This window comes from Scaptodrosophila lebanonensis, unplaced genomic scaffold, assembly GCF_003285725.1.
Source record: "Scaptodrosophila lebanonensis strain 11010-0011.00,11010-0021.00 unplaced genomic scaffold, SlebRS2 tig00000053-arrow-pilon, whole genome shotgun sequence".
NCBI lineage: Eukaryota > Metazoa > Arthropoda > Insecta > Diptera > Drosophilidae > Scaptodrosophila > Scaptodrosophila lebanonensis.
This window is the reverse complement of record NW_022060548.1, coordinates 10,704,098-10,729,855: the sequence shown is the minus strand read 5'-3', so window position 1 is coordinate 10,729,855 and position 25,758 is coordinate 10,704,098. Positions and strand designations below refer to the sequence as shown.

Below are 25,758 nucleotides of genomic sequence, written 5' to 3'. Positions count from 1 at the left end.
TGAAGCGAAATAGATTTCGACAAATTTGCGAAATTCGAAATTCGCTCAAATATGTAATTGGAATCATCATGGTTTTATATAAATAATACCGTTGTTTAAATGTAACAATTAGCTTAATCTCTTTAGGTTTTTTTGAGTTCTCATTCGTTTCTAAAAATTTAAACTTTCAGCGCCAAAAAAGTATAGGAAGAGCGTCAATTTGTCAAATATTTGAGTGAAAGCAGCTATTTAAATGATAAAGATAAAATATCCAGATATCGAAAACCAATTTATTGCTCTCCAATTGGAAATATGGCGCGGATAATTCGAGACCTTCAGTCACATAATTGTATTGCAGATGGGATCACTCACTTAAGATGCTTCTAGGTGTGGTTTCTTTGATCTACAGATGACCATAGAATGATTTTTGTTAGTTTCTTCAGTTCTACATATGTCTGTATCCTAGGTGCTTAGAAATGCTACAATTATAAGGATCTAAACAAAATGAAATAAAAAATTGAAGTAAACTCGGACAATTTTGCGAATTCTTTATAAAAATATTTCTTTGCTACTTACTATTCAGCAAAGCAATTAAAAACAAAAAACGAATAATTGAAATCTATTATTCAAAACTCATGTTTTTAATTTTATGAGACTAGTTTCTTGTTCTCTAAGTGTGCCTTATTCTATAAATGCTTAAAAAAATATAGAAATAAAAAGAAGCTGATCTATGGTTAAATAAAATTTCTATTAGCACTCTGCTAATAACCATAAATTTCTTTTTATTTGCATCGATTGCTTATGAAAACAAACATCCGTTAAGTCTCAAGAACTCTTAAGAAACTGCATTTGATATCATTTTTCTAACCTTAAGCTGCAGCGTCACGAGAATTTCGCAAAAGTAATTTTCCGCAACCAAAAATATAATAAACTAAGCAAACAAATACAAAGGAAGAACAACAAATTTGCGACTATTGCGAAAGCAAAAACCTTTTGACAAGGTAAACGAACAAAAAACAACAAAAATGTAGTAAAATTTCTATAAATTAAATTAAATTCGTGTGTGTGTGAGAGTTTATTTATATTTTTAAATTCAAAAAAAAAAAAAAAAAGAAACTATTGGTATTTGTATATGTGTGCGAGGGTGCGTGAAGCTGCGTTTCTATGTGTGTGTGTGTTTGCTGTGCACGCACGCGCCTCTAATCTGATTTGTCCACATACATATGTATACGAGTATACGTGTATGTATAAATATATATATTTTTGCAAACATTTTTGCGTGCGCAGTTTTTTGTCCTAAAAAAAAGGAAACGATTTGCGACAATCGCTAATGTTATCTAACACTACCATAGTTAGCAGCTATCTCAGCTACACACACTGATTGTTGTTGCTGTGAATTTGCGTAGTGAGTGTGTATCTGTGTGTGTGTGTGTGTGTGTGTGTGTGTGTGTGTATGGGTGTCTGCGTTATCGTTACGTCATGTTCGGGTGTCTGTGCGTCGGGTTCAACAACTGCTAATCACACGATATGCCGCTCTAAGTGAGACAGATCGCAGAGCATTTTGTCAGCAATAGATAGATAACATTTGTACATTTCTGTATTTTGAAAAATAACGCACAATTGACACGCAGAATATTTAATACCCTAACTGCAAAAAACAATGATTGGTTGAACGTTTTTTCAAATATTCTAATTTGTTTTAATTTAATAATATTTTAAATTTTGGTGACTGGATAAATTGATTGATACATGGATAGTTAAATGTATAGTTAGATGGATAGCTAGTTTGTCGAAAAGATAGATCAAATAACTATTGGATACATTTAAGTAGATATATAAAACCATATAGACAGATGAATATGAATTTATTAAATAAAAAATATATCCATCATAGGACTTAAAGTTTAATTGCAACACATATTTGCTTCAAAAAGGTAGGCAAATAATTACGTATAGGTAAAATAATAATATAATTTAAACAAAAAAAAAATACCAGCCTTAATATTGGGGCTATTTAAATATATAAAGTAATTTCTTATCAAAACAAATATAAATAAAACTATACTAAAAATGAAAATAATCCCTTTAATAATAATAAAATTTTCAATAGTATTCCTTTAAAATATACATAATATAATATGAAAAAAAAAAATTATGCAGCTAGAAACTTCTTAGACAAAATAACTTTGCAACTTAAATAGGTATCAGGTGGTGTGATCAGATCTTTCAACATAGCAACTATTTATATTACTACTACTATAATTTCTGTTCTTGTTCTTAATCATGTTAAATGAAATTAAATATGAGAACTTCTTAGATTAAATAACTTTGAAAACTTATAAAGGGAACTTCTAAAGTTAGTTGCCGTCCTTATTATTAATCAAGTTCCAAGTTCAATGAAAGATGACAACTAATTTGATAAATAACTACTATAATTTCTGTTCTTAATCATTTTAAATGAAATTAAATATGAAAACTTCTAGAATACATTTGAAAACTTCTAGAAGGATCTTCTAAAATTAATTGCCTGATATAATAATATAATATTAATAAATTTTTAGTCAAGTTCCTTTGAACAGAAGAATTGAAATGCAATGAAAGATGACAACTAAGTGGATGTATTAAATGATGAAAGCTAATTATAAGGCTTACAGAAATATCTGCTTCAGTCAATCCAATTATTATCATTTCCTTTCTTAACACTATTCATTGTCCTTTTGAACATACCTCAGACTATAACCAAAATGGCCGGTTTCCCTGAAAATTTGAAATGTGTTTAAAACTGGCTATTAAACCTTTTAGCATTCCTCTCATGAGACGCGCCACTAAGTAATTGAAATAGTCAAAAAATGAATTTCAATACACTTTCAAGTGCGAGCCATTAAATTGTTCGATTATCAAGCATAATTAATATTATTGTATATATATACAAGTATGTATATAGATGATGCGTATTGTTGGGCAACATTTCCTTCTAAACTTTGACACATTTTGTGCTCGATTTGAGTTTTCATTTCAACTCAATGTTTGATTGATAGGCGTGAGCATGCAAAAACAACAATGCAGCTAACACATTAATTATACTACTGTATATGTATGTGTATATGTATATGACTGATAAAGCTTATCGCGCACGCCAGCGCTTGTGGGCTGTGCGTAAATAGTTTTCTAACTTTCGGTGTTATGGCAAAAAAAAAGAAGATATGTGACGGCCATAAAAGAAAGAAACGGCACCAAAAAAAAAAAGAATCAACTTTGCAAGTAAATGTGAAAATGCAACAGCAAATGTAGTTTTTTAATGAAGCGCGAACACTAGACCACATAATGTGCGGCACACATTTGGACAGACACACACATATACATAATACATAAGTATCTATGTATTTTTGTATCTATGCAGGCACAACTTTAGGTACCAAGAGAACTAAAAGAAAACGTCGCGCATTTTCGTTGCTGCTTTTTCGATTTTCTTTTCTTTTTGTTTTTTTTTTGTATTTTTTTTGACGCATTTTAAAAATATCTTAGTCGTAATTGTTGTTGTTTTAGGTTTGTTGTTTTTTTCACATTACTAATACGTCGTGTTTGCTTTGATTTGTTTTTTTTTCCTTTTTTTTGTTGTTGTTTAATTTTCGCACATAAAGTGCGTGACTCTTAATTAGACTACAATAAATGTGTGAAATAGCTGCTATATATATGTGTGTGTGTGAGAGTGTGATTTGGTGGGTGAGCTTATCTTAATGGCTTCTGTGGTTGAGCTTACACTAAATGATTGTCATTAGAGTGCTGCATTAAATGACTTCAATTGCTGAAGAATGAATGTTTAATCAGAACAATGCCACCACTGAGAAAAGGCATTTAAAGATTTTCTAGACTATCTATAGTTGTTCAGATATCTTATATTACAAAGAGTATAGCGCTAGTTTCAGACAATTGAAAAGTAATATATGTTAACTTTTTGTCTTTAATGTTACCTCGTTGTTCCGATAATTTCTGGCCACCAAACAGTTTGTAAATTGCATTTTTTTTTTTTTTGTTGAAGAGCAGCGAGGGGGAAACAAAATCGAAAGCTAACGACAATTTCTTTGGTGTCGAGTCGCTTGAGTGTTTGCCCCCGATCGTCTGCTGCACTAAATATTTAAAATAGCTGTCTGTCTCTACTATGCTGTCTAGTCTGTCTGCGTCCGCCTCGTCGTGCCTTTGAGGCCGGCGGTATGAGCTGCAATTGCTTCCGGTTCAAATCGATTACAAAAGCGCTTCTTGTGCCTCTTTTTTGCTTTCTAAATACAAGAAAAAAAAAGGAAAAGAAATGGCTTGCAAGTAGCATCTAACAGTGTGCCTAGTGGCTAAGAATGTTTGTTGCTGCTGTTGTTGTTGTTGTTTTTATACAGATGAAGTGCCCGTCAATTAGTGCATTTGGCTTTGTTTGAGTTATGCATGCAGTATGCGGCATCTTTTTCATTTTCCGTTGTTTTTCCAAAGAAAATTAATTGTTTTGTAAACAGAAATGAAAATACAGTGCATTGTTGTTCTTGTTGTTGTTGCTGTTGTTCTGTTCAATGACAACACGGCATTGAATTCGACAATTGTTCAGTTCAGATACTGAACAGACATCGGATACAGGCCAGAGCGCCAGTTTGTTCCAATTGTTCTCAAGCACTTGGCGGCTCAAAAGATGTACGCAAACACCACCTTTCCTGCAGATACTTTTCCATTTCTTTCTTTCTCTGTGAATTTCCTTAGTCAATCAAATGCAGATAAGTATCTTTTTGTTTTGTGTTTAAATAGACATCAATCTTTAAAGTCTAGCTGTCAGCGACGCCAACCGCACATCAGTCACACTCTAAGCACTGTCTATATTTGTTTATATATGAAGTATATCTACTTATATAAATATATACATATATATATTGCCACTCAATCTCGTGACAATGTCAACAATATGACAATTTCACATTATTTTCTCTTTAAGCAAAAGCAAAAGACAAATTCACTGCACTAAATGCCTTCAATTTATCTACAAATACAGGGTGCCTTTATTTTTAGAATTTTAAAACAGCTATTGATAAACCTTATTTTGAAAGGTTGAAATTTTGTTGGAAATAAAGTTAACTTTAAGTGTTTTTCTTTTAAAGTTTTACATCTTTTAAGCAATATTTTTTATATCAAAAGCGACTTTGATTCGCAATCGTTCTAAAGGCTATAGTTTAAACTAGTTTTTAAAATATTAAGTTTGAAATTTGTTTACAATTGTTTCAAGTTCTTCTCTTATAGTTTTAAGTATTTTATTCAACATTCTTCTTAGGAAAGGGTTTCATTATCTGTTCAGTTCAGCTTTCGCCATTTTTCTTTTAAACAGGATTCATTTAATTTTCAGTGCTGCTTTCTTATATAGCTTGTATTCTTTCTAAGCAACATTTTATAACTTGTCAACATTACATTTACTTCCTCATTTCATCGTTAAAGAGCTCTAAAGAGCACCCTCTATACATCCAAATAATTTCCTTTAAACTAGAACTTGCGCGCATTTTATTTGTTAAATATAAATGCTTTTTATTTCGGCTTTCATTTTCATACCACAAAGAAAAAAGTTGGCTCTCTTGACGGCTAACAAGAACATACTTGTATAGTATGCTTGTCTGCTTGGCATTGAAATTTATTTTTGATCTCTAACTTGAAAATGTAGCCTTAAAATTATTACAAAATTTACATAAATAATTTACCACACATTTTTGTTTACTTTTTAAAGTAATTTATTTCTTATTCTCCATTAAGTTTTATGATGTTCATTCAGCATGCTGAGTCAAAGCCACAAAAATGAATAATTCGCTCATAAAACATAATGTAATTGAAGTCTGGAAGCTTGCGGTTTTCCATATCTGCTGGCAGGCTCCTGGAGATGCCACAATAGGCCTGTGGAGTTATTTGCCAGTCCATTAGTAAATTGAATTTGTGGTAAACACGCATTGTGTTATCGCTTATAAGAAAGGGTTGCTGACGGTTCTAAAAATGCTTAGCATGAGAAAAGAAATGAGTCTATTTCTTGGTGTTTGTTACAGAACTAGTCGCTTAATAGCATCGTTAAACTTGTAGACCAAATGTGGAATAATTCGCAGTATGGGAAGGCAATATTTCAGCGGTAGTTTATCAATTTGAAAAATACAATTAAGAATTAATTGCTGCTTGACATTTACGTAAAAGCATTTTAACTGTTCAATAAAAAGTGTAGTATATAGTTAGTATATAAGTATACCGATGCAATATAAATGTACCCCTGCAATATAGTTTGTAAGATATATCGATAAATGTAAATAATATCGATATGAGCTCCATCGCGCCTCATCTCTCAGAAAGTCAGTATTAAACGAATGTGCAAAGGAGAACGTTTGTTTTACTCGCCATACTACAAAAGTGAGTTACAATTTTATACTCTTTGGATTGTGAGATGAATTGAAAGCAATGTTATGAGTGGTTCTTCATGCTAGAGGTTTGTCTTACCAAAATACGATGTGCTAAATAGAATTAAATAGTAGAAATACTATATCCTGGTGAGACAACAAGCGCTATCTATTTTGTCAGCAAATGAAGGAAAATTTCTCGTCCTACTTGCCATTGTAGCAAAGTTTCCTTAGAAGACTAGGAATTAAAAAGTAATTTGCAGCTAAGGGTACATTTTTTATAAAATAATTTACTTCATTTGTTTACTTAAATCTAAATACCAATAAATGCATATAGTTTAGAAAAATATTTCAAACACTCATATAAAAAAAAATGTTATAAAACGCAATTAGCTTATTTTATTATGACAATAAATAAAAGAAACGGCACTAGACAGCAGCATCATCCCACTTTTCGAGTGGCTTGACATTTCGTTATTATTTGTTTATGGCTTTTGATTATAGAATATACATATGTTTTATGCAAATTCGCGCAAAATACTTTTATTAATAGGCCATTAAAAAACGCTTCGCTAATACATTATTTTCACATTTTAGGTAAGCTACGAAAAATATAAATTAGCATATGAAAAAAAAAAAAACAAAACAAGGCCCTTGGCAACTGTTGACAACAAGAGGGCAATAAAATTTGCAATGCAAATGGTTTAGGCCTAGGAGCATGGGAAGTATTGTGTAGCCAAAAAATTTGTATTGTTATGATATGGCAGAAGGTGATCGAAATAATAGGGTAGCTAGCCAAGCCGATCTGACGTGAACTAATTGAGTTGCGAGGCGCAAAAGATTTATTATATACCCCATGAACTGGACAAGTCACTTTCGCCATAATAATATGAAACAAGTGGAATGTTAAAGTCGTCCCTGTGCGACTTTTTAGTACCCTGTAACCAGCAATCTTTTTCGTATTTTAAATCAAATATGATATACTTGTATGTATGATATAATGCAAGGATTTTAAAAATACTTTACTATAAACAATTCAGACTAATTTTTGCTCCCATCATTCCTATCATCTAAACCTATCCTAGCATCTATATAGATAGATATAGTTCACGATTTTGATGAAAATGTAGTATATATTAAGGTCCTATTAATAACTTATAAATGCCAAATTTCTTAAAGATATATTCATAAACAGAAAAGTTATACAAGTGTTATTTTTTATCCTATCGGTTCTATGGCAGCTATATAAAATATTGAGGCTATATGTGATTCGCAATTAACTAACTTTGCGTATGGGTGAGACAAGTCTTTAATCCAAATTTGGTGTGTGTGGCACTTGTGACATAAAAGTTCTCGGCGTTCATACAGTCGAACAGAGAGAAAAACAAATGAATGATCACACGGACATGTCTCTATCAATTCATCTCTTCATGCTTATACAAGTATGTACCAACAGCTTGAGTTCTGCCACGCAGCCTGTTGAAGACTGCTTTTTCATACATTTAGACTATGTAGTATGCCCTTTGACCCTGCGGGTAGAGGGTATTAATAGCTAGGCCTACTAAACAAAGCTGTAAAGTAATGCATAAAAACCTTTAAGACTTCCGGTAAAAAGCGCAGCCAACTTAACAATAGCCCCATTTGCAACGCATAAATTTGGCGCGACTAAAAACGCTCGGCGTTAAAAAACGCGCTAACAGTTCAATGCGCGAGCATACGAAAGAGATAGCGATTATTTGACCACACAGTTCCATGAATATACTTATATATTTTTATACTCGTATGCTCTATGCTAAGAGCATTTTATTAGCATATTTTTTGTCTATGCCGCGACAAGTCGAGTGACAAGATTAATTTGTTAATTTATCAAATGAAATGCGTTGAATTGCCAGTTCGGCTGCTGCGGCATTTCTTGTATTGTTGTGGCTTTCGAAAACAACAACAAATCACCTTATTTAAAACATTTTGTTATAGCGAAAAAGTAGTACTGATAGCTATATACTCAGTATACGTTTAGCAGAATCAAAAAGAAAAAAAACGCCACACTTTTGTGCTTCACAACTTTTGATGGATCCGTTGTCAACATCGTCAAATGCTGTGCTAATTTAAATCAGTTTTTTTTTTGTTTTTCTTGCTTTTGTTGTTGTTCAGCGCGGCATTAATTTGATTAAAGTTGTGAGCCGCTCTTATTGTTGTTGTTCACACGCCTCGAAAAGCAATAAAATTTGGGTTAAGCGCGGTTTCGTTTTCGCACTTGTTGCTGCCGCCTGTCATGAGTGCTGGACGTTGACGTTGACGCTGCAGTCGACTGCGCTGCCGACGTATAACTGTTTTTGGTTGGACCTGCCCCCGGGGGCTGCATAGGGTGTTAAGTGTGCGATTAAGCTGTGTGATAAGATTTTAATAATAGCCAAAAACTTGAGCCTAGTTTCATGCCAAAGCGCTATTTAAGGCCTATGGTCTCATAAATATTTAAAACATGACCTTTGAATAAAATGTTTGCAAAATGTTGGGGTTTCGACTACTAAAAGGCCTTACTTTTTTGTTGCTTATTTTACCATTTCCATAGAAGTTTACTTCTTATAGGTACAGTTAATAGAAATTTGTGTAAGCTAATAGATCTATGTCTCGATTATAGATATAATTCCAGTATAGCAAGCCTAGTTGCTTATTTGACCATTTCCATAAAAGTTTACTTCCAATTGGTACTATTAGTAGAATTATCTGTAAGCTAATAGATCGATGTATCGATTATAGATATAGTTCCTATACTCATATATTCGATAATCAGTTCGTTTTTATGACTATCAATACTTTGTCTAGTGATATTGTGATTTTGAGTGCTATCGATGCAATTAACTATCGACATATAAGTAGGACGATCGATAGTCTATTATCAAAAGTATTTAACACTTTTTTTTAAAAACATTTTCTTAATTCCCGTTTTTAATTTTTGCTTATTTTCTTATGCAATACTTATGCATTATCCCATTGATATCTGAGATTGCTAGCAATATACAGAGTTTCCGTTTAACAGATTTCTAAATTTGTTTATGGACTAACAATAGCTAGAGCTATAGACAGCAGCACGATACGTAACAGCAATAATTATCAAAAGCAATAATCATTTTATTGTTCTTTTTAATGGAACTTGTGAAAAAACAGTTTCTATATTTCTTCTTGCCTGTCGATATCTGGTATTATTCAAAATTCGAAAAGGCTACAATAATCAAAAGTATTTAGCACTTTTCATATCTGGATCTACACACTATATACAAACAGGATTTCGTTTAACAAATTGTGGATGTATTGGACTATATCTAATAGAAAATAGGAAAAGTAACGTTCGCACTAGACAGATTCAAATTATATGGTTCTTTAGTCCTTTAATGCTGCATATAATCGGCTTCTGACGGTACAAAAAATGCTTATATCAAAAGTCGGTCATTCTACTGATTAATAAACAGAAGTTGCTGTTTTAGCAAGGTATTTATTTTTGATGTAAACATGAAAGAATAAGAAAATTATATACATCGATAACTATTTACAGAAAGCTGCAAGTTCCTTATACTTAACTTTCGCTTTTTGCCAACTTCTGCAGAGCCTTTATTTGCACAAAGCATGCGGCGCTACTTGGCCGATTACTGTCATTAACTTTGCCAGCAATTTCATGCCTGTTTACAGCTAACTGACATTCTCGGATCTGCCTGTCTTTTCAATTATTTTCGGGCATCTTTAGTGGTGTTTCGCTTTTGCTTTTGCTGCCCCCATCACATGATGATATGCCGTGTGCCGTATCGTGTATTAAATTATCATTTGCCTTTTATGTGTGTGCTTTATAATTTGTTAATTGCGGCTTATGAATGACAAGCGCAAGTCGCGTGATTTCGTCGTATCAGTGCGTGCGTGAGTGTGTGTGTGTGTGTGAGTATCTGTGTGTGTGGTCATAGAAATGTGTATATTTGTTGCTCGGCATGCGTTTAGGTGTTCTTTTCCCATATACACTGAGCATATTTTGATTATTTCGGTTATTTTTACAACTTGGCACATGTGTCAAATGTTTGTGTGTGTGAGTGCATGTGTGTTGAAAATAGCTTTCTTAAGGTTTTTTATGCGCCGTTGTGTTGTTGTTTTAGCTGCGGTTTTTTATGCTCTCAGTAGCTGTTGCGGTTTTGTGTTTTATGCCGCCGCAGCATGCTTACTAAAAACGCATGCGACAAACAAAATACAGTTTTAATATAAATTCCAACATAAACAACGTTGCCCAAAAATTTCAAAACGAAGCTGTGATACTCTTTAATTGACTTTAATGTTGAGCAGATAGTTGACTATTTCAACTTTAATTTATAATGACTAGATAGAAGAACTATCAGAGTTAGTTTTTGGCGATCTATAAATATAACTGACTAGCATCGAAGCCAAGCAGACTGAAGTAGACGCTGTGAAGGCTGATTGGAAAGCAAAACTGATACAGATATAGATATATAGTATAGTAGAAATCATGTGACATTAATTGATAATGACTAGATAGAAGCATTACCAGAGTTTGCTTTTGGCGATCTATAAATATAACTGACTTTAACCGTCTAGCATCGAAGCCAAGCAGACTGAAGTAGACAATGTGGAGGCTGATCGGAAAGTAAAACTGAAACAGATATAGATACATATATAGTAGAAAGCATATGATATAGGCGCTGATGGAGAATTAAGAGCATCAACTGACAGAGCAATTCTTGGTTATTGTACCCATATCACCAATTCTTTTCTTTATTTTTTAGATTACAAATTCGAATTTTTGTTAAAATCAGGGTCAGGTTTGCGAGCACTTTTCAATATCCAATCGAACTGGTTCGTATTTTATTTTAAAGAAGAAATAAATGCTCCAATAAGTTTGGAACAGCAGATTGAGCGATTTTTTGGAAAGAGCATTTATATAAACTTTAGTCACCTTTACGCATCGGCCTGCACTTTGGCACATACCTATATGCATAAACATACCAATAAATTGTTGTTGCTGTTGTTGTTTGGAGGTTTGTTTGTTTGTTTGTTTGTTGGCTGCGACCCTCCTGCTTGACTGTCGGGGTGAAAGGCATATAAAAGCCAAAGTTATAAATATTTTACATACTTACGCATTGCGCATACCTTTTGAATGCCGCTTTTTAGCGGTTCGGCGCGTTTTGTGCGCGTTTTTTGACGCGTGTAGCGCTTCAGAATGCGTTTAAAACAGCAGGCGTTTCCCATTTTTAGATATATGGAGAGAAGATAGTGAAGGCGTAGTGCGACACGCAGTGCTGAGCAGCAACAACAACATAAATTTGGCCATTTGCTGCTTGCGTAACAAGTGCAAGAGCCTCAACGCTCCGCTGACGTCGCAGCGTCGCCGCGTCACACGCCGAGGCAGCGCTGACAGCGACATCCGCTCTCTCGCCGCCTCGCTCGCCCGCCCGCTCTTGTTTATCAGCAGCCAGCAGCTAGCAGCGGAGTGCAAAAGCAATTAACATTTTGATGTTTGAAATTTGGCCACTTGGTCTTGGCGTCTGTGCTTATGACATGTTCGTGTCTGTCCGTCTGACCATCTGTCTATTTGCACGCTCGTGGATTTTTGTCTCAATTTTGTGTTTCCCTGTCAATTGAATTGTTTTTGTTTATTGTAATTAAAACGCTGCGGCCGCAAATGTGTTGCACTTAAATGTTGCATAAAAAATGCACATGTCGCTGCTGATGTTTTGTCATTACTCCCTGAACGCGTTGAACACGTGCCAAAAAGCCAAAGGCATGTGGTGTTGGTGGCAGCCCACCGGCCACCCTACAATATTTCCTAGTTGCAACGACAGCGTTGTGCAGATTATTTAGTTTAAAGTTATGAGCTCAATCAAAATACACTAAAGTTGACTAGACATTACGCAGTTATTAAAATTTGTACGAACAGGCCGTTTAATAAAACATTTGAAGTATGCATGCAACTCTCTAATATATTCATAGAAATGCAATCAGAGTTAATGTTTCTGTTCGCATACCTGTCTTAGTTTTAGGGGCAACAAAAGGAAAATATGTTCTATAAACCATTTTGTCAACACTTCTAAAATATTAGTTAAGAAATCATTTGCAGAATGCATGCAGCTCTCTTATATTTTCCAATAAATGCACTCACAGTTTAGTAAACAAGTGCAGTAATTTGCATATATCGGTCCGCTTGTAGTTTGAAGAACTAACAAATGGCCTTCATTAAAATTCAATCGAATTTATGACGCACTACGCATCCATTAAAACACCTGACTTCATGCATTAGCAAAGCTAATATATATTACTATACAAATGAAGCTTCTAATACTATCCTACTATACTATATATGGCTTATTGCTATTCTATAAACAAATTTGAAAGTAAGCTAAATATTTAAAGTACATGCAACTTGCTGATATTTTTATACAAGTGCACTCAGAGTTCGAATAGCTCGTGTATTCATTCTTATCTGCATATTAATTAAATATTAACTTTATAATATATAGGATTGTTTTTAGAAAGAGAAAGCATATAAGATAAATTGTTCAAAGATTATATGAAAATTGGTTGAAACAAAAACTGAAAGAGGGTCTAAAATTTGTAAAAGTAAAAGGTGATTTGAAAAGTTATTTGTTTTTAGAGGCAATCAGTTTAGCCATTAATTTCATTTCTCCGAATGTTGTGCATGTATTTCGAAAAGTCAAAAAGAAAAACGCACACTTCCCTAGTTCGAGTGTAAGCGACACACCTCTATTTTGTACCTCAGACGGCCGCGGAGCACCACTCCCTGCACCGCCGCCTGCAGTTAGTGCGTGATTATTTTCAAATTCGACACAGTTTTCTGCGCGAATTGTTTTTGTTGCCATTTATTTTTAACAATTTGTCGGAGACAGTGGGGTACATTTTTGCTTTCCCCCCCCCCCCCCCTCCCCTGCTGCTGTTTTCTTTCCTTTTCATTTCGTGTAGTTTTGCCCAATTTTTCATTGGGGAAAGTCATTTCTCGTGTTTTCACTTTACGAGTTTGCATAACAAGCTGCTGGTTTAAAAAAAGGCGCCTCCTTGCTTGCAACAATTCAAATCACTTACAATATATATGTATGTGGAGCTAGAGATATATAGTTTGCATATATCTGCAACACTTACTGACCAATTGATGCGTCTGTCGTCAGATCTATATGTGCGGATCTGACGTTGATTGTCCCTAAATATAAACTTTGTGTGCCACTTCGCGACGATCTATTTTCAGCCGAACACTAATTAAATGTCAAAATTGCAAATAAAAACGCTTAAGTTGGCTAATTTATGTAGCCATTTGCAAAATTTTTACCTAATCCAATGCTATAGTAGTTCTGGCCGCTGCCTCGAGAATGTTTCAAAGTCAATTCGAAAATGCCATAATTTCTGACACTGCTAAGCTGCGGAAATGTGCAGACACAGAAGATTTACACGATTGTCATATGACATGGACTAGCTATAGACATGATTTTAAATATATGCATATGCCTGTAAAGTCAGCTGATCTGTTGCAATTTATTATTTGCACTGATAGTGCTATAGACACTTATATAGGCACTATATGGGAATTTAAATGTTCTGTTGGTTCTAAATTTAATAATTTTTAAAGCAAATAGAATTCAATCATTCACAAGTGGATTCCCTTTATATGCTTGTTTTAGAAAAGCAACAATAATATCCAAGATTTTGTTTACATACTTATTTTTATAATTTATTCTTATGAATAAAAGAAAGCTATATTTTCTATATGGGAATTTAAATCTTGGTTCTAAATTTAAACATTTTTAAAGCAAATATAACTCAATCATTCACAAGTGGATTCCCTTTATATGCTTGCAACAATATCCAAACTTTTGTTTACATACTTATTTTTATAATTTCTTCTTTAGAATGAAATAAAGTTATGTTTTCGCAAACTTTAGTTCTTTAGTAAAGACTGAAAAAAGTACATAATCTTTTGTTTTTCTTCTAAAAGAATTATAGTAAGATCTAGAAACATCTTCTTCTAAAAGAATTATAGTTAAGATCTAGAAACATCTTCTGTTTAATTCAATAATATATCATTGACTTCGAAATGTAGATTGTATATTCTTAAACTAAAAAAGGAATTAGCGCTGATATAGTATTTAAGAAGCTATTTGAGTTCTAAACTTTATTATTATTAGTATTTATAAATTTATGTAAGCTAACTTTTACTTTATTTTCAATTAATTCGATGCATTTCCAACATACATCTTAACTTTTTCTCTATCTTTGCAGCTTTTACACACACACCTACACGCACAGAGAGAGTATGTTGCAGCTTTATCGGTGGACCTGCTGAAAGATATTGAAGGACAACAAGTGCCGACCTATCAGCATTGTCTGTTGAGGAAGCGTAGCGGGAAATAGTAGCTCGTTGACATGACAAGAAAGTCATTGAAACTGATAAGATGCAATATCAGCGAGGAAGACGAAGATGAAGATCAACAGCAACAGCCAGAAGAGCAAGTGGGGCAACATTTGAAATTGAAAAGTGTTGAACAAGTCTACGATATGATAACCTAATTTTCAAAAGCCAGTGGCAAGACTTACAACAAGGCAACAAAAAAAAAGAAAGAAAAAAATAACAAAACCCAACGAAAAAGAAACGAAAGTAAAATTTTTAAGTAAAACACAAAAATCCGGGAGAAATGCTAGCAAAGGGGCAGCAAAAATTGAGGCAACTGCGACGTATTTGAAGTTCAACATAAAACTAAAACATAATAATAATAATAACAACAAAGAAACAAACAATCGAACACAGTTTTTGTGGAATTGCAATTATAAATTTTCATGCGAATAAACCTGCGTTTGGATTGGAGGGCCCTGGCGCTGCTGGGCGCCCTCCTATCGTTTATTATAGCCTGGCCGGGTCTGGTGTTTGCCATGCCAGCGCTGACGATGTCGAACAATAATAATACAATATTTAACCTAACAAACATAACAAAAAATATATATGTTAGCAATAATAACAATAATAATAATACCAATAATCTTACATTAACAAACATAAAAAGTGATCATAGTCATAGTAGTGTATTGCCAGCTGAATCGTTTAGTTTTAAACAGAATCAAAGTATTAGTGCTGAATTTAATGTACGAACGTTAGCACAACCGCAACAAAAACAACAACAAGAACAACAACAACAACAGCCACAACAGCAATCCCAACAAATTGAAGAGCAGAGAAGTGCCCTAACTACAACAAAACAATTGGCTAAGCGAGACTCAAAGAACTCAACGGAGTCTCGGGAGATCGATGAGGAATTTGAAGAGAAGCTCATGGGCTTTGTCTTCTCAGTTGCGTCACGCGAACACTTAGCAATACTCTCACGCACGGAGCGCAGTATACGCCATCAACAACAACAACAACAACACCACCACAATCATCACCAACACCAACACCAACAACAGCAAGAACAAGAACAATTGGCAACTGCTGCTAATATTGATAACAATTTTATTGGTTCGAAAACAAAAAGACTGAATAATTCTAGAAGTAACCTACACATAAATAGCAGTAGCAACAACCACCATCACAACAACAACAACAATCACAACAATTTAGATCGCAACGAACGCTCCACAGTCACCCATCTGACCACATCGCGCAAAATTCAGCTCTATATGAAGAATCGCTTTCTACAAATACTGCCCGATGGCACTGTGGTTGGCACACAACAAGAAACTGAATACAGTGAGTAGAGAATATATATTTCTTATTATACATATTATAATCTAGTGAATAAAGTTTATAAAGAAATTTTATCAAACTATTCTCATTTTATCGACAATAAGCTGAATGCAGCCAGTAGAGAAGCTCATTATCTTATTATCTTTATAATTTAGTATTACCACTTTAAAATATGATCAAGAAACTATATATTTATATTGTGTTCATATTCAGTAGCGTTGAAGAATTTGAATACAGCGAATAGAGGACAAATTTGTTTCCAAATTTCAGATTGTCTCTATCTCTAGCTATCGATTATTAATAAAAAAGAGTACCTATTTTAAATATGATCATATTATTATTGACAAGAAAAATAATATATTGAAGAGAGAGGTATATTTATCGACTTACCTTTATCGGTTATTATTTAAGAATTAATTCTCATGGATAATCTGCAATTTAAGTGAAGATATTTAAATTAAAATTCAGTAAAAAAAGCCGTCGTTTTTATTTTATTTTTATTTTTTTTAAATGAACAAATACAAGTTCAGTTTCTAAAGATGATTTTCTTTAAATCATTCTCTCAAAGGGAAAACATGAGTAATTACAGCTTCCGGTTTCAGTTCTATGATCACAAAATTTCGAAAATATATTTCAATTTTTTCTGGGAAATAAATGTGAAATTTTTGTCAACTAAATTTATGAAATATTTTCAAATCGATTGGAATTTCTCAAGAATGAAATAAGAGCTCTTGCTTGTTCAGCATAAATCACAATTTAAATCACTATTTCAAAAGCATTTCATGTGGAATTCAACAAATTGCGAATTCATATCGAACTTTGAACCTCTCTGGCTCTGCCGTCTTGGTTTTCAGCTTGTTTACGAGTTTTGGGCGCCATAAGTAAATAATTATTTACGCACTTACTTATCTTCTTGCTGTTTGCTGCCACAAATTTGTAGTTTATTTTTCTTGAATGCATAAAAAACAACATAAACTAATATACGGCTCTAGAGCTGAGAGTGGAGGTATTACGCCCACCTAACGAAAAGTTCCACAAACGTTCCACAAACGAAAAGTTGAAAGTTCTCATAAAATTTATTTTTTGGGCTAAAAAACGAACAACTACGTAACGCTAAATGCCTGCCAGGGGGTTGTTTATAGTTGCCTGCCAAATCCAAGAAAAAGCCGAAAAACTGAGCATTCTTGTTTTTTGTTCTAGAAAAGTGTTCGAGTCCGATGTTTATGTTGAGCATCATTAAGTTAGACACTTGATTTGGCAATCGGTGGATGGTGGGGATGGTGGATGGCTGTGTTGGTGTGCAGCCCAACAAATTATTGTATTATTTGCTATATAAACGTATTTTTGTGTTAAGGCCATGCTATACTTACTTAAGCACTCAATGGCATAAATTTTCATTTAATGAACTGTGCGACCTGATTAGCAAAACACACACACACACACACACACACACGACGGGTGAGTCAGTCAGTCATTCAGCCAATCAGTTAGTCATGGTGCAAGTCAATCAATTTTTCAGTTGCCTGCATTTGCATAGAAATATCAGCCAGTTGCCAAAGAGCGGAATAACAAAGCGTTTGCCAAATTAATTTACAGCCTGCCAAAAAAAAAAACGAAAAAAAATGCATTCAAGTTTTGTGCTTTTTTTTCGAAGTTCATTTTTACTTGGTTCAAAAATTTGTACAACTGATAAGGCATGACGACGACAAGCAAAACCGTTAACAAGCAGGCAGCCAGCCAGAGAGCCAAGTCAGAGAGGCAGGCAGACGCAGAACAAGTCGCGTCCATGTCGCGCCTACCGTTTTGGGCGCGTTTTTTGCCGCCGTCTTATCGCCACATCGCACAGTGGGCAGAATTTGCAAGCTACTTATTTCAAAGTTATAATGATTGATTAAAGAAAATAAATTTAAATAATCAAATGCATACAACTTTAAAAATATGTAATCAGAGATATATAAATCCCAAGAATTATTAAAAAAACCAAGTATTCAAGAGAAGTTTTAAGGTCAGACACACAGAAAGTTGCTCGCAAGAAAACGTCTGCTGAATCAAGCTTGCTTTATCGGTTGGCCAATTAAAAGGTCTGAATACCATGCACCTCACATTTATCGAGAATGCGGGTTGATTCTTAAAAGCAGATAATTCGCTTCGTCTCCGCAGATAGATGATACAAAAAAAAAAAAAAAAAAAAAAAAAACGGAGCTCAAAATAATGTTATTGCAGAATTCTTCAAAATAGATACTCTAAAAATTAAGTTATTGTATTTGTAATTCTGTTTCTGGTTCAAACACTGTCCTTTTGTTTTTAACTTTTCATGTTTGGAAAGTTCCTGTTCAAACACACAGCACAGCTAATTTCTTTTTCGTTGTTTTTTCAATCAAAATTTTATTTAAAGACAAGCTGTTCCAGAAATAACCCGCTTTATAGTATGTAATCGTTATCGATAAACACCGACCGTGTGAACATGAATTGCCTGGAAGCTAACAAAATCTGATTTTCTGTTGTAGTGTAAAAATCTACACCTAATTGTTTGCCTGTCTGACCGTAGAACTATAGAGAACACCTTCTTTGTTTCTGCAGATATGACTAGTTACAAGATGTAACGATATCGTATTATAGTTTTTCATTTGATTTGAGATAGAAGCTGTACTGCAAGTCTTGATAATAATTGAGACGAGTCAATAAAAAGTTATTAAGAATCTACGAAATGAAGACAAGAAAACAACCCAAATTTATTTATTTATTTATGTCAACAAACATTGACTGTCGACATCGGAAATATATCAAAATTATAAAATGCATCTTATACTTGTAAATCTAGTTAAATTACATTAATATGTAATTAACGCCTCCGACCCAGTGGGGGAATATTATTTGCCCTTCGGCTAGCTCTTTTCAACACTTATAATAGAAGTTCAGACCGAAACAGGCCTCAACAACTCACACACACACAACAGAAATAAAGAAGTTCCCACCAATTTAGTTCGGACATTTCGCCCACTGTGCATTGCGAAGTCGCTGCATGTATGTGTGTCTGAGTGTGTTGTTGTCGTCATTGAAACGTCACTGAGATGGCACATAGATACAGCGCCTGCCACCAATATAGGTTGCTATATATATACACACACATATGCATGTGTATGTGTAAACATTTAATTTATAAATTTTTGATATGTTTTTCAGGTTGTTGCTTACGCTTTTCTGCCGCAGGGTCGTCAACTTGGCTGTAATGTCTTGATTATGTCTCTGAGTGTGCGTGTGTGTGTGTGTGTGTTTGTGACGTTCGCCGCCATCAGGTGTTAATTTAATTTCTTTATATCAAAAAAAAAAAAAAGAAAAAAAGAAAGAAAAAACTGTGCAACTCCTCTGGGCCACATTTTTCGGCGCTCGCACTCCAGCGATTAGGCACAGATAATGCGTTTGGGGCGCGATAAGATTTTTAATGCCGCAAAATTGTTGTAAAAGCTTTTTTATAACACACACTCGACTAACTGTTCGTGTGTGTGTGTGTGTGTGTGTGGGCGTTTGAAATGATTTTTATGAGCACAGCAACAAGTGTGTGGCAATCTGTAGAAACAAAATATCTATAAACATGTACTCGCACTTGTACTCTCACTCTTGCCTGCACTTTCACAAGCAAAAACAACAAAAGCAGCAACAACAACAAGCAATTTGTGTTGATTAGCGTTCGTGAGTTTTTTATGAGTCCACCACTCCACGAGCATGTGTGTGCATGCGCCTGTAGATCGTCTAGAGTTTCAACAAAATCACGCTGCCTCGCAATAATTGGAATTGCTGCTAAATTTTTCCACCAACTTTTGATAAAGCTATATGTGTTAGGCACTTAAACGGTTTTAGTAAGCAGTGGCAATTTTTTGGCCACAGTTTACAGGGTTTTAAATTCAGATGTTAAAAAAGGTTAACGAATAATTCTGTTTTATAAAAAATATGAATTTTATAAAATTTGTTCATTCAAAAATATACAAAATATTATACAATCATTAGGTTTATGGTTCTGGAACAGATTATTCGATAGATAATGAGCTTATTACAGAACTATAAACAAATATATTTTTATTTATTTAAATTAGTTGCTATGCATAGATTATAATATAAGAACTAATTACAAATTAGGAGTGCTAGCTACCTTGGCCATCGACTCGACTTTTAGATAATACTTGTATATATTTACAGTTTATGGAAAATATTACAGTCTTTAAGAAATTCAACAAATATATATTTTCCTTCTTTTCAATAGAAACACTTTTGTTATTTGTAATTTTGCGATAACAAACCAAGTTTATTCAAATTATTCCAAGCTTTTTCAAAAATTTGAGTTGTGAAATTTTTTTGAGCATGCTTAACTTTTAAAGAATTAGTTTTTGTAAGTATATATTTATACACAACAAAAGAAAAATGATATTACTGAAACAACAAATCAAGTTCATTCGAATAATTTCAGTATTTTGTAACTAAGTATAGCAATTTTAACCCTTTTAAAAAATTCGATAAAAATTTGAAATTTTAAAATTTGAGAAAATTTATTGCGTTTGCTTTATTGCAACAAAATAGCATTTGTATGTGTGCCTATAAAAAAAACACAAAAAATTATATTTTTATTGAATGTAGTTTTAAAAAATTAGGAATTTGGTTGGAATTTAAAGTTTAAAGAATAAAAAAATATATATATTGCAAAGAATATCACACCAAAGAGTGTTTAAATACGTTTACAAATTTGTTGATAAAATGATTCGAATAATATTGCCAAAAATCCACAAAGAATTCAAGTAAATTAAGGCTGCACTTAAAATTAAAACCAGTATTTGCATAAATATTACAAGCTTTAGCAAAACACCTGCAGGTTAAGTTGACGAAGGCATGTGATTTGAAAAGCAGACAACTGTTTAAATTGCTGCTGTCTAAACAAAAGAAATGATTTTTTTGTTTTTCTTTCGAAACTTCACGCTTTTTCCACCAGAGCGCTGGTCAAGCTGCCAGTTGACCGACCAGTTGACCTCCAAAGTTAAGCGGACTCACTCGTATACTAAATTCGTAGTAGCCACCAACTGCTAGATTGCTGCTAACGGTGCCTGCCAGCCAGCCAGCCTGCCCTGTCAAGGAGCTGCAGTCTTGGCCCTTTCCCCAAAAACCTCGACTTTGGGGCGTGCATATTTTTCGTGTTGATATATGGCCGGACTGGTTGCATTATAATATTTTGTCTCGAGCTGTTGCAGCGGCTTAAGTTTTGCGTCTTGAGGCCCAACAATTACGCGTCTGATTTAGTGCGTGGTGTGCGTGTGTGTGTGTGTGTGTGTATGAAGTGCGAGGTGTGAAGTTGAGTGAAGTGCAGGTTTTCTGGCTAAAAGCTTCCGACAGCGTTTTGATAACTTAATTTACGGCGTGTCGTCTGCCAGCCAGCATCTTGGCCAACAGTTTTCAATCTGTTGCAGTCTCAATCGCACTATGGGAGATTTTATATTGGACTGACGGTTACTTTCACTGTCACTGTCGCTTTGGTTTCATGTTAATTGCTTTTATTTTATTTTGTTCATATAAATGCTTGTCTTTGAGCTCGAATTTGTTGTTTTGTAGGTCGTTCTAAAATCGATTTATGGCTTATAACATAACGAAAAAGAATTATGTGGGTCCAGCGCTATAAATGTCAAACATTCCTATTTGTTTAAATGGTAAAAACAAAAACAAAACTTTGCCTTGCCTCTCTTAAATGTTGGCAACAACATTTATGAGATCAGCGGTAAAAATTTCTGCCCTATATTTAGATAATTATGTGGGGCGGCGGTCAAGATATATGTTTTGTAGCGTTAAGATAAACTTTTTATTGAGCCCTAAAGCTAAATATTTGAAAACCGTTTATGCTGCTAACTTGTTGTCTTAAATATAATAGTTCCAATTAATTATCTTAATATTTCCAATTAATTATCTTAATATTTCTTTGTAGTTCTTTAAATATATATATTTGTAAAGCATTTGTTTTGAAGTCTACTTATACTTTTAAGCCTAAAATACTAGTGTTGATTTAAACTAATAAGAAGTGCGTTAATATTAGCCCGACAACTAATTTAAAGTTTATGTACAATGAAGGTGAGTCTGGATAAAGGTTTATTTGCTAATAGGTGCTTTCTTGGATCTTTCAAAAATTCAAATAAATCATAATAGCCAACGTTTTAGACTAATTTTTACCCAAGTTAAAGCCAAGTTTTAGACAAAGTCTCAGACAAACAAATTGCTATTTTACCTGCAAAGAAAAAAATCAAAAATTTCAACATTACTTGTCTTATTTCAACAACCTCCAATTTTTTTGCATCAAAATTTCAGGTAAATTTCAGACCAACTTTTCAACATTTTTGCAAATTCCACATATTCGCATTTCAAACTTTTGACAATCTTTTCACGCCACTTATTGAAGAGCAGCGTTTGTTCCCATTTCTAGATGCCTTCATTAACTTTTTGAAATGCCAACGCCAATTGCGCATCACAATATAAACTTCAAAGCAAATCTCACCTCAAATATCTCTGGAATGGCTACCTATATTGCGCTTTTTACAATTCCATTTCATGCCCTATTGCTGGTGGCGGCATCCAAATATTTTTACAGCCACAAATGTTTTTTAAGATGAGGCAGCAAATTGCATAAACAGGCGATTTCAACCCTCATAAATCCTAGTGCATAATCATGATTAATTTAATCATCGGACGGCATCAAAAGAATGCTAACCGAGGAAGTATTTCAACATATCGGTGGGCTATAAGCCCCAGCTATAATAGCACTTTCCGCACATAGCGCAATAAATTAATTTTACAAACATTCTTCCTATGCCACGTCACGGCCTTAAACATTAGACATTAAATGTATATGTTGTGGAAAAACCTGACAGCTCTACTCGTACATGCCAGACTAGACAGCCCAAAAAAGATGTATATACTCGTATTATAGGAAAGAAGTGTGTTTTTTAGAGAGAGAATTATATATAGTATATAGTTTGGAGGCAGTTTAGTCGGCTTGTGTGGGTGGTTGGCCGCTCCTTCGTCTCCTCTTGACGGACGGACGGACGGACGGACGGACGGACAGGCTATTGTCAGCGCTCGGCTCATCACTTGGCCGGCGTGTGATTTATGCGCAGTGCTCGGTAGTCGGTCTCTTGGAAAGTGTTTTGTTTTAGATAAGATTATGTGTATGGCCAACTATGTATATGACCACATGATTGTGTAGAAGGGGGCGGGGGGTTTGGCAAAATGTTGACTGACGTCGCAATATGTCAAATGGATTTATAGTTGGCGTCTCACTCTGCTAGCTACTCTTTCAGTTAAAATGTTCCGGCAGCAGAAACAGCCGCTGGTTGCTATTTTTAGATCGGTGGCAATGAACTCTTTGGGCGATCTAGCATATACGATATGTACTATATATCTATATTATCTCTAATGATTATGAGTCTTGTCAAGTTGGGATGTGAGGGAATATATTGCTTAGATTATATTCGGGCATGCCACAAACTATTTTTGTTTGCAACGAATGGAACGAAATGTAGGAGAAAGAAATTAGGTTCAAGATAGTTTCCAATTGTGAATACTTTTAAGAGTTTTGGAGAATGAGGAAACTCTGCTATTCACTGACTTAAAGTTTTGAACAAAGTTTTAACTAGGTGTTTCAACAAACCAATGACATATCATTCTGTTTGAGAGCATTGATCGAAATACTGAAATATTTCGAAACAACACAAACGAGTCACTAACAGAAATTGCTAAAAAAAAGGGTTATATTTTAATAATTAAACACCTCTACTGGTATTCTGTTCACAATTCAAGAACATTTTAAGAACAATTATATGTGACTCACTTCAAAAAATTATGAGAAAAATTATAAAGTATTTTGACTAGAAAGCTTGCAAACGTTAAAATTGTAGAATAATTATGTAATGAAGAATAATTTATGGTAGCAAGTAATGGTCTAGCTTGTTCTTAAAATCCCATAATTAGATCTAATATTGCCGTATTAGATATTTTTGTCAATTTTAAAGGATTTTTTATTTCTTTAGTTTTACTTAGTTAAAGTTCTCTATTGTATTGATTTTTATAAATACTTGTATATATATTTTTTTGTTTTACATCGATTGGATTGTTTGTCGATGAAATAAATAAATTAAAATAAATAAATAATTAAACATTAAAAAATATTCTTCGAATTGTACTACTTCTTTGTCAATATCTTGGTACCAATAATCAATTCCAAATTATAAATTATTTAAACATTGTAGAGCTGTGAGTGTCATTATAAAGGGGGTTTTCTTAAAAAGAAAACTTATATAAACTAAAGACTTCTTGTTGTACCCAAAAAATCCTACAAGTTCAACGAACTGTTTATAAATTCAAGATTCAATCTATGCTGAAACTAATAATTTCAACAAATACTGAGCATCTGGATTTTTCAAAAATCTGTAAATGAAACTTTAAATTTCTGCCTTTCGAGCTAATAAATAAGAGTTCTTCATTGCACATTTGTAACCATTAATTTTTAAGAATAATTTCAGACCTCAATTTATTAAATTCTATACATATAAATAAATACAATAAACAAGATAATCCTGAAGACGCTTTACCACTAAATTGATCTTTTAGCATATACTTGTAAAAACAATTTATTGTTGCTACCAACTTGTCCGATATGAAGTCATAACTTGAGTTGGCACCCACATCGTAGTATTATTCAATCTTCGATTGCCTTTTTTTTAGTTACTCGTTTGTTGTTGTTTTTTGTTTTATGGTTCAGTGGCTCATTTAACGTTCGTTGAGCTACTTACAAGATACTTTTTTTCTTTAGTAGTTGCTACACTCGACGCTCGGCACAGCATTGACAAAAATGTTAAATTATGCGTAAATTTGTGCGCGGCGGCATTTCGTATATTTATGAAGTTGGGCCTGCAATATAAATTATAATGATTAATGACATTTTGCACGCAGTTTCGTTGTTGTTGCTGCCGCTGCTGCTTCTGTTGTTGTTGTTATTGCCGTTGTTTTACAAGATTTTTACGAGCAATTCATTTTCACCCGTTCAACAACCAGCAGCTTACAAAGTTAGTCGCCAGTTAACCGGAGGCTGAAGCTGAGGCTGAGGTAAGCATTCCTTCCACATTTTTTTAATTTTTATTGTTATTTCGGTTAAGACAGACATTGACACAGATGATAAAATGTATGTAAAATTTATTGTTTAATCATTAAGCAGCCAACTTTCAAGTGATGAACTGTAATGTGGAACTCAGAGGGTGGAAATGAAGGTTCAACTAGCCATAGGCGGGGATTAAAAACATTTTGTTTATATGATTATCTCTTGATTTATAGTTAAGTCAACATTGTGATTTGAACTTTGGATCAACATCATACATCAGTGTTTACCAAGAAGTGAGTGATTAGGCAAAAGGTTTATTTTCCAGCAAATAAAGAGCTAATCAGAGCTAATATAATGACAGGTGTGAACTGAATTCTGATGCAAAATTATCTGACGCTAAACTCAAAGACTATTAAGTACTATTTCTAGTAGTGTTGTACAGGAGAGAGATATTAAATTGTTGCCACAGATCATTTAAGATAATCTCTGTAAAAATTAAAATGTCTTAAATCATAGATCCAGATTAGTTT

At 33.6% G+C, this 25,758-nt stretch overlaps 1 protein-coding gene across 1 annotated transcript in view; it reads left to right on the top strand.

Annotated features, from left to right (window-relative positions):
• Positions 1–25,758, top strand: part of LOC115623956 (putative uncharacterized protein DDB_G0282129) — an 85,734-nt gene that overhangs the window by 1,016 nt on the left and 58,960 nt on the right. The window contains exon 2 of the mRNA XM_030518521.1: positions 14,652–16,110. Within this exon, the coding sequence (XP_030374381.1) occupies positions 15,207–16,110 (904 nt within the window). The 5' untranslated portion in view covers positions 14,652–15,206. The remainder of the gene's footprint in view (positions 1–14,651; positions 16,111–25,758) is intronic.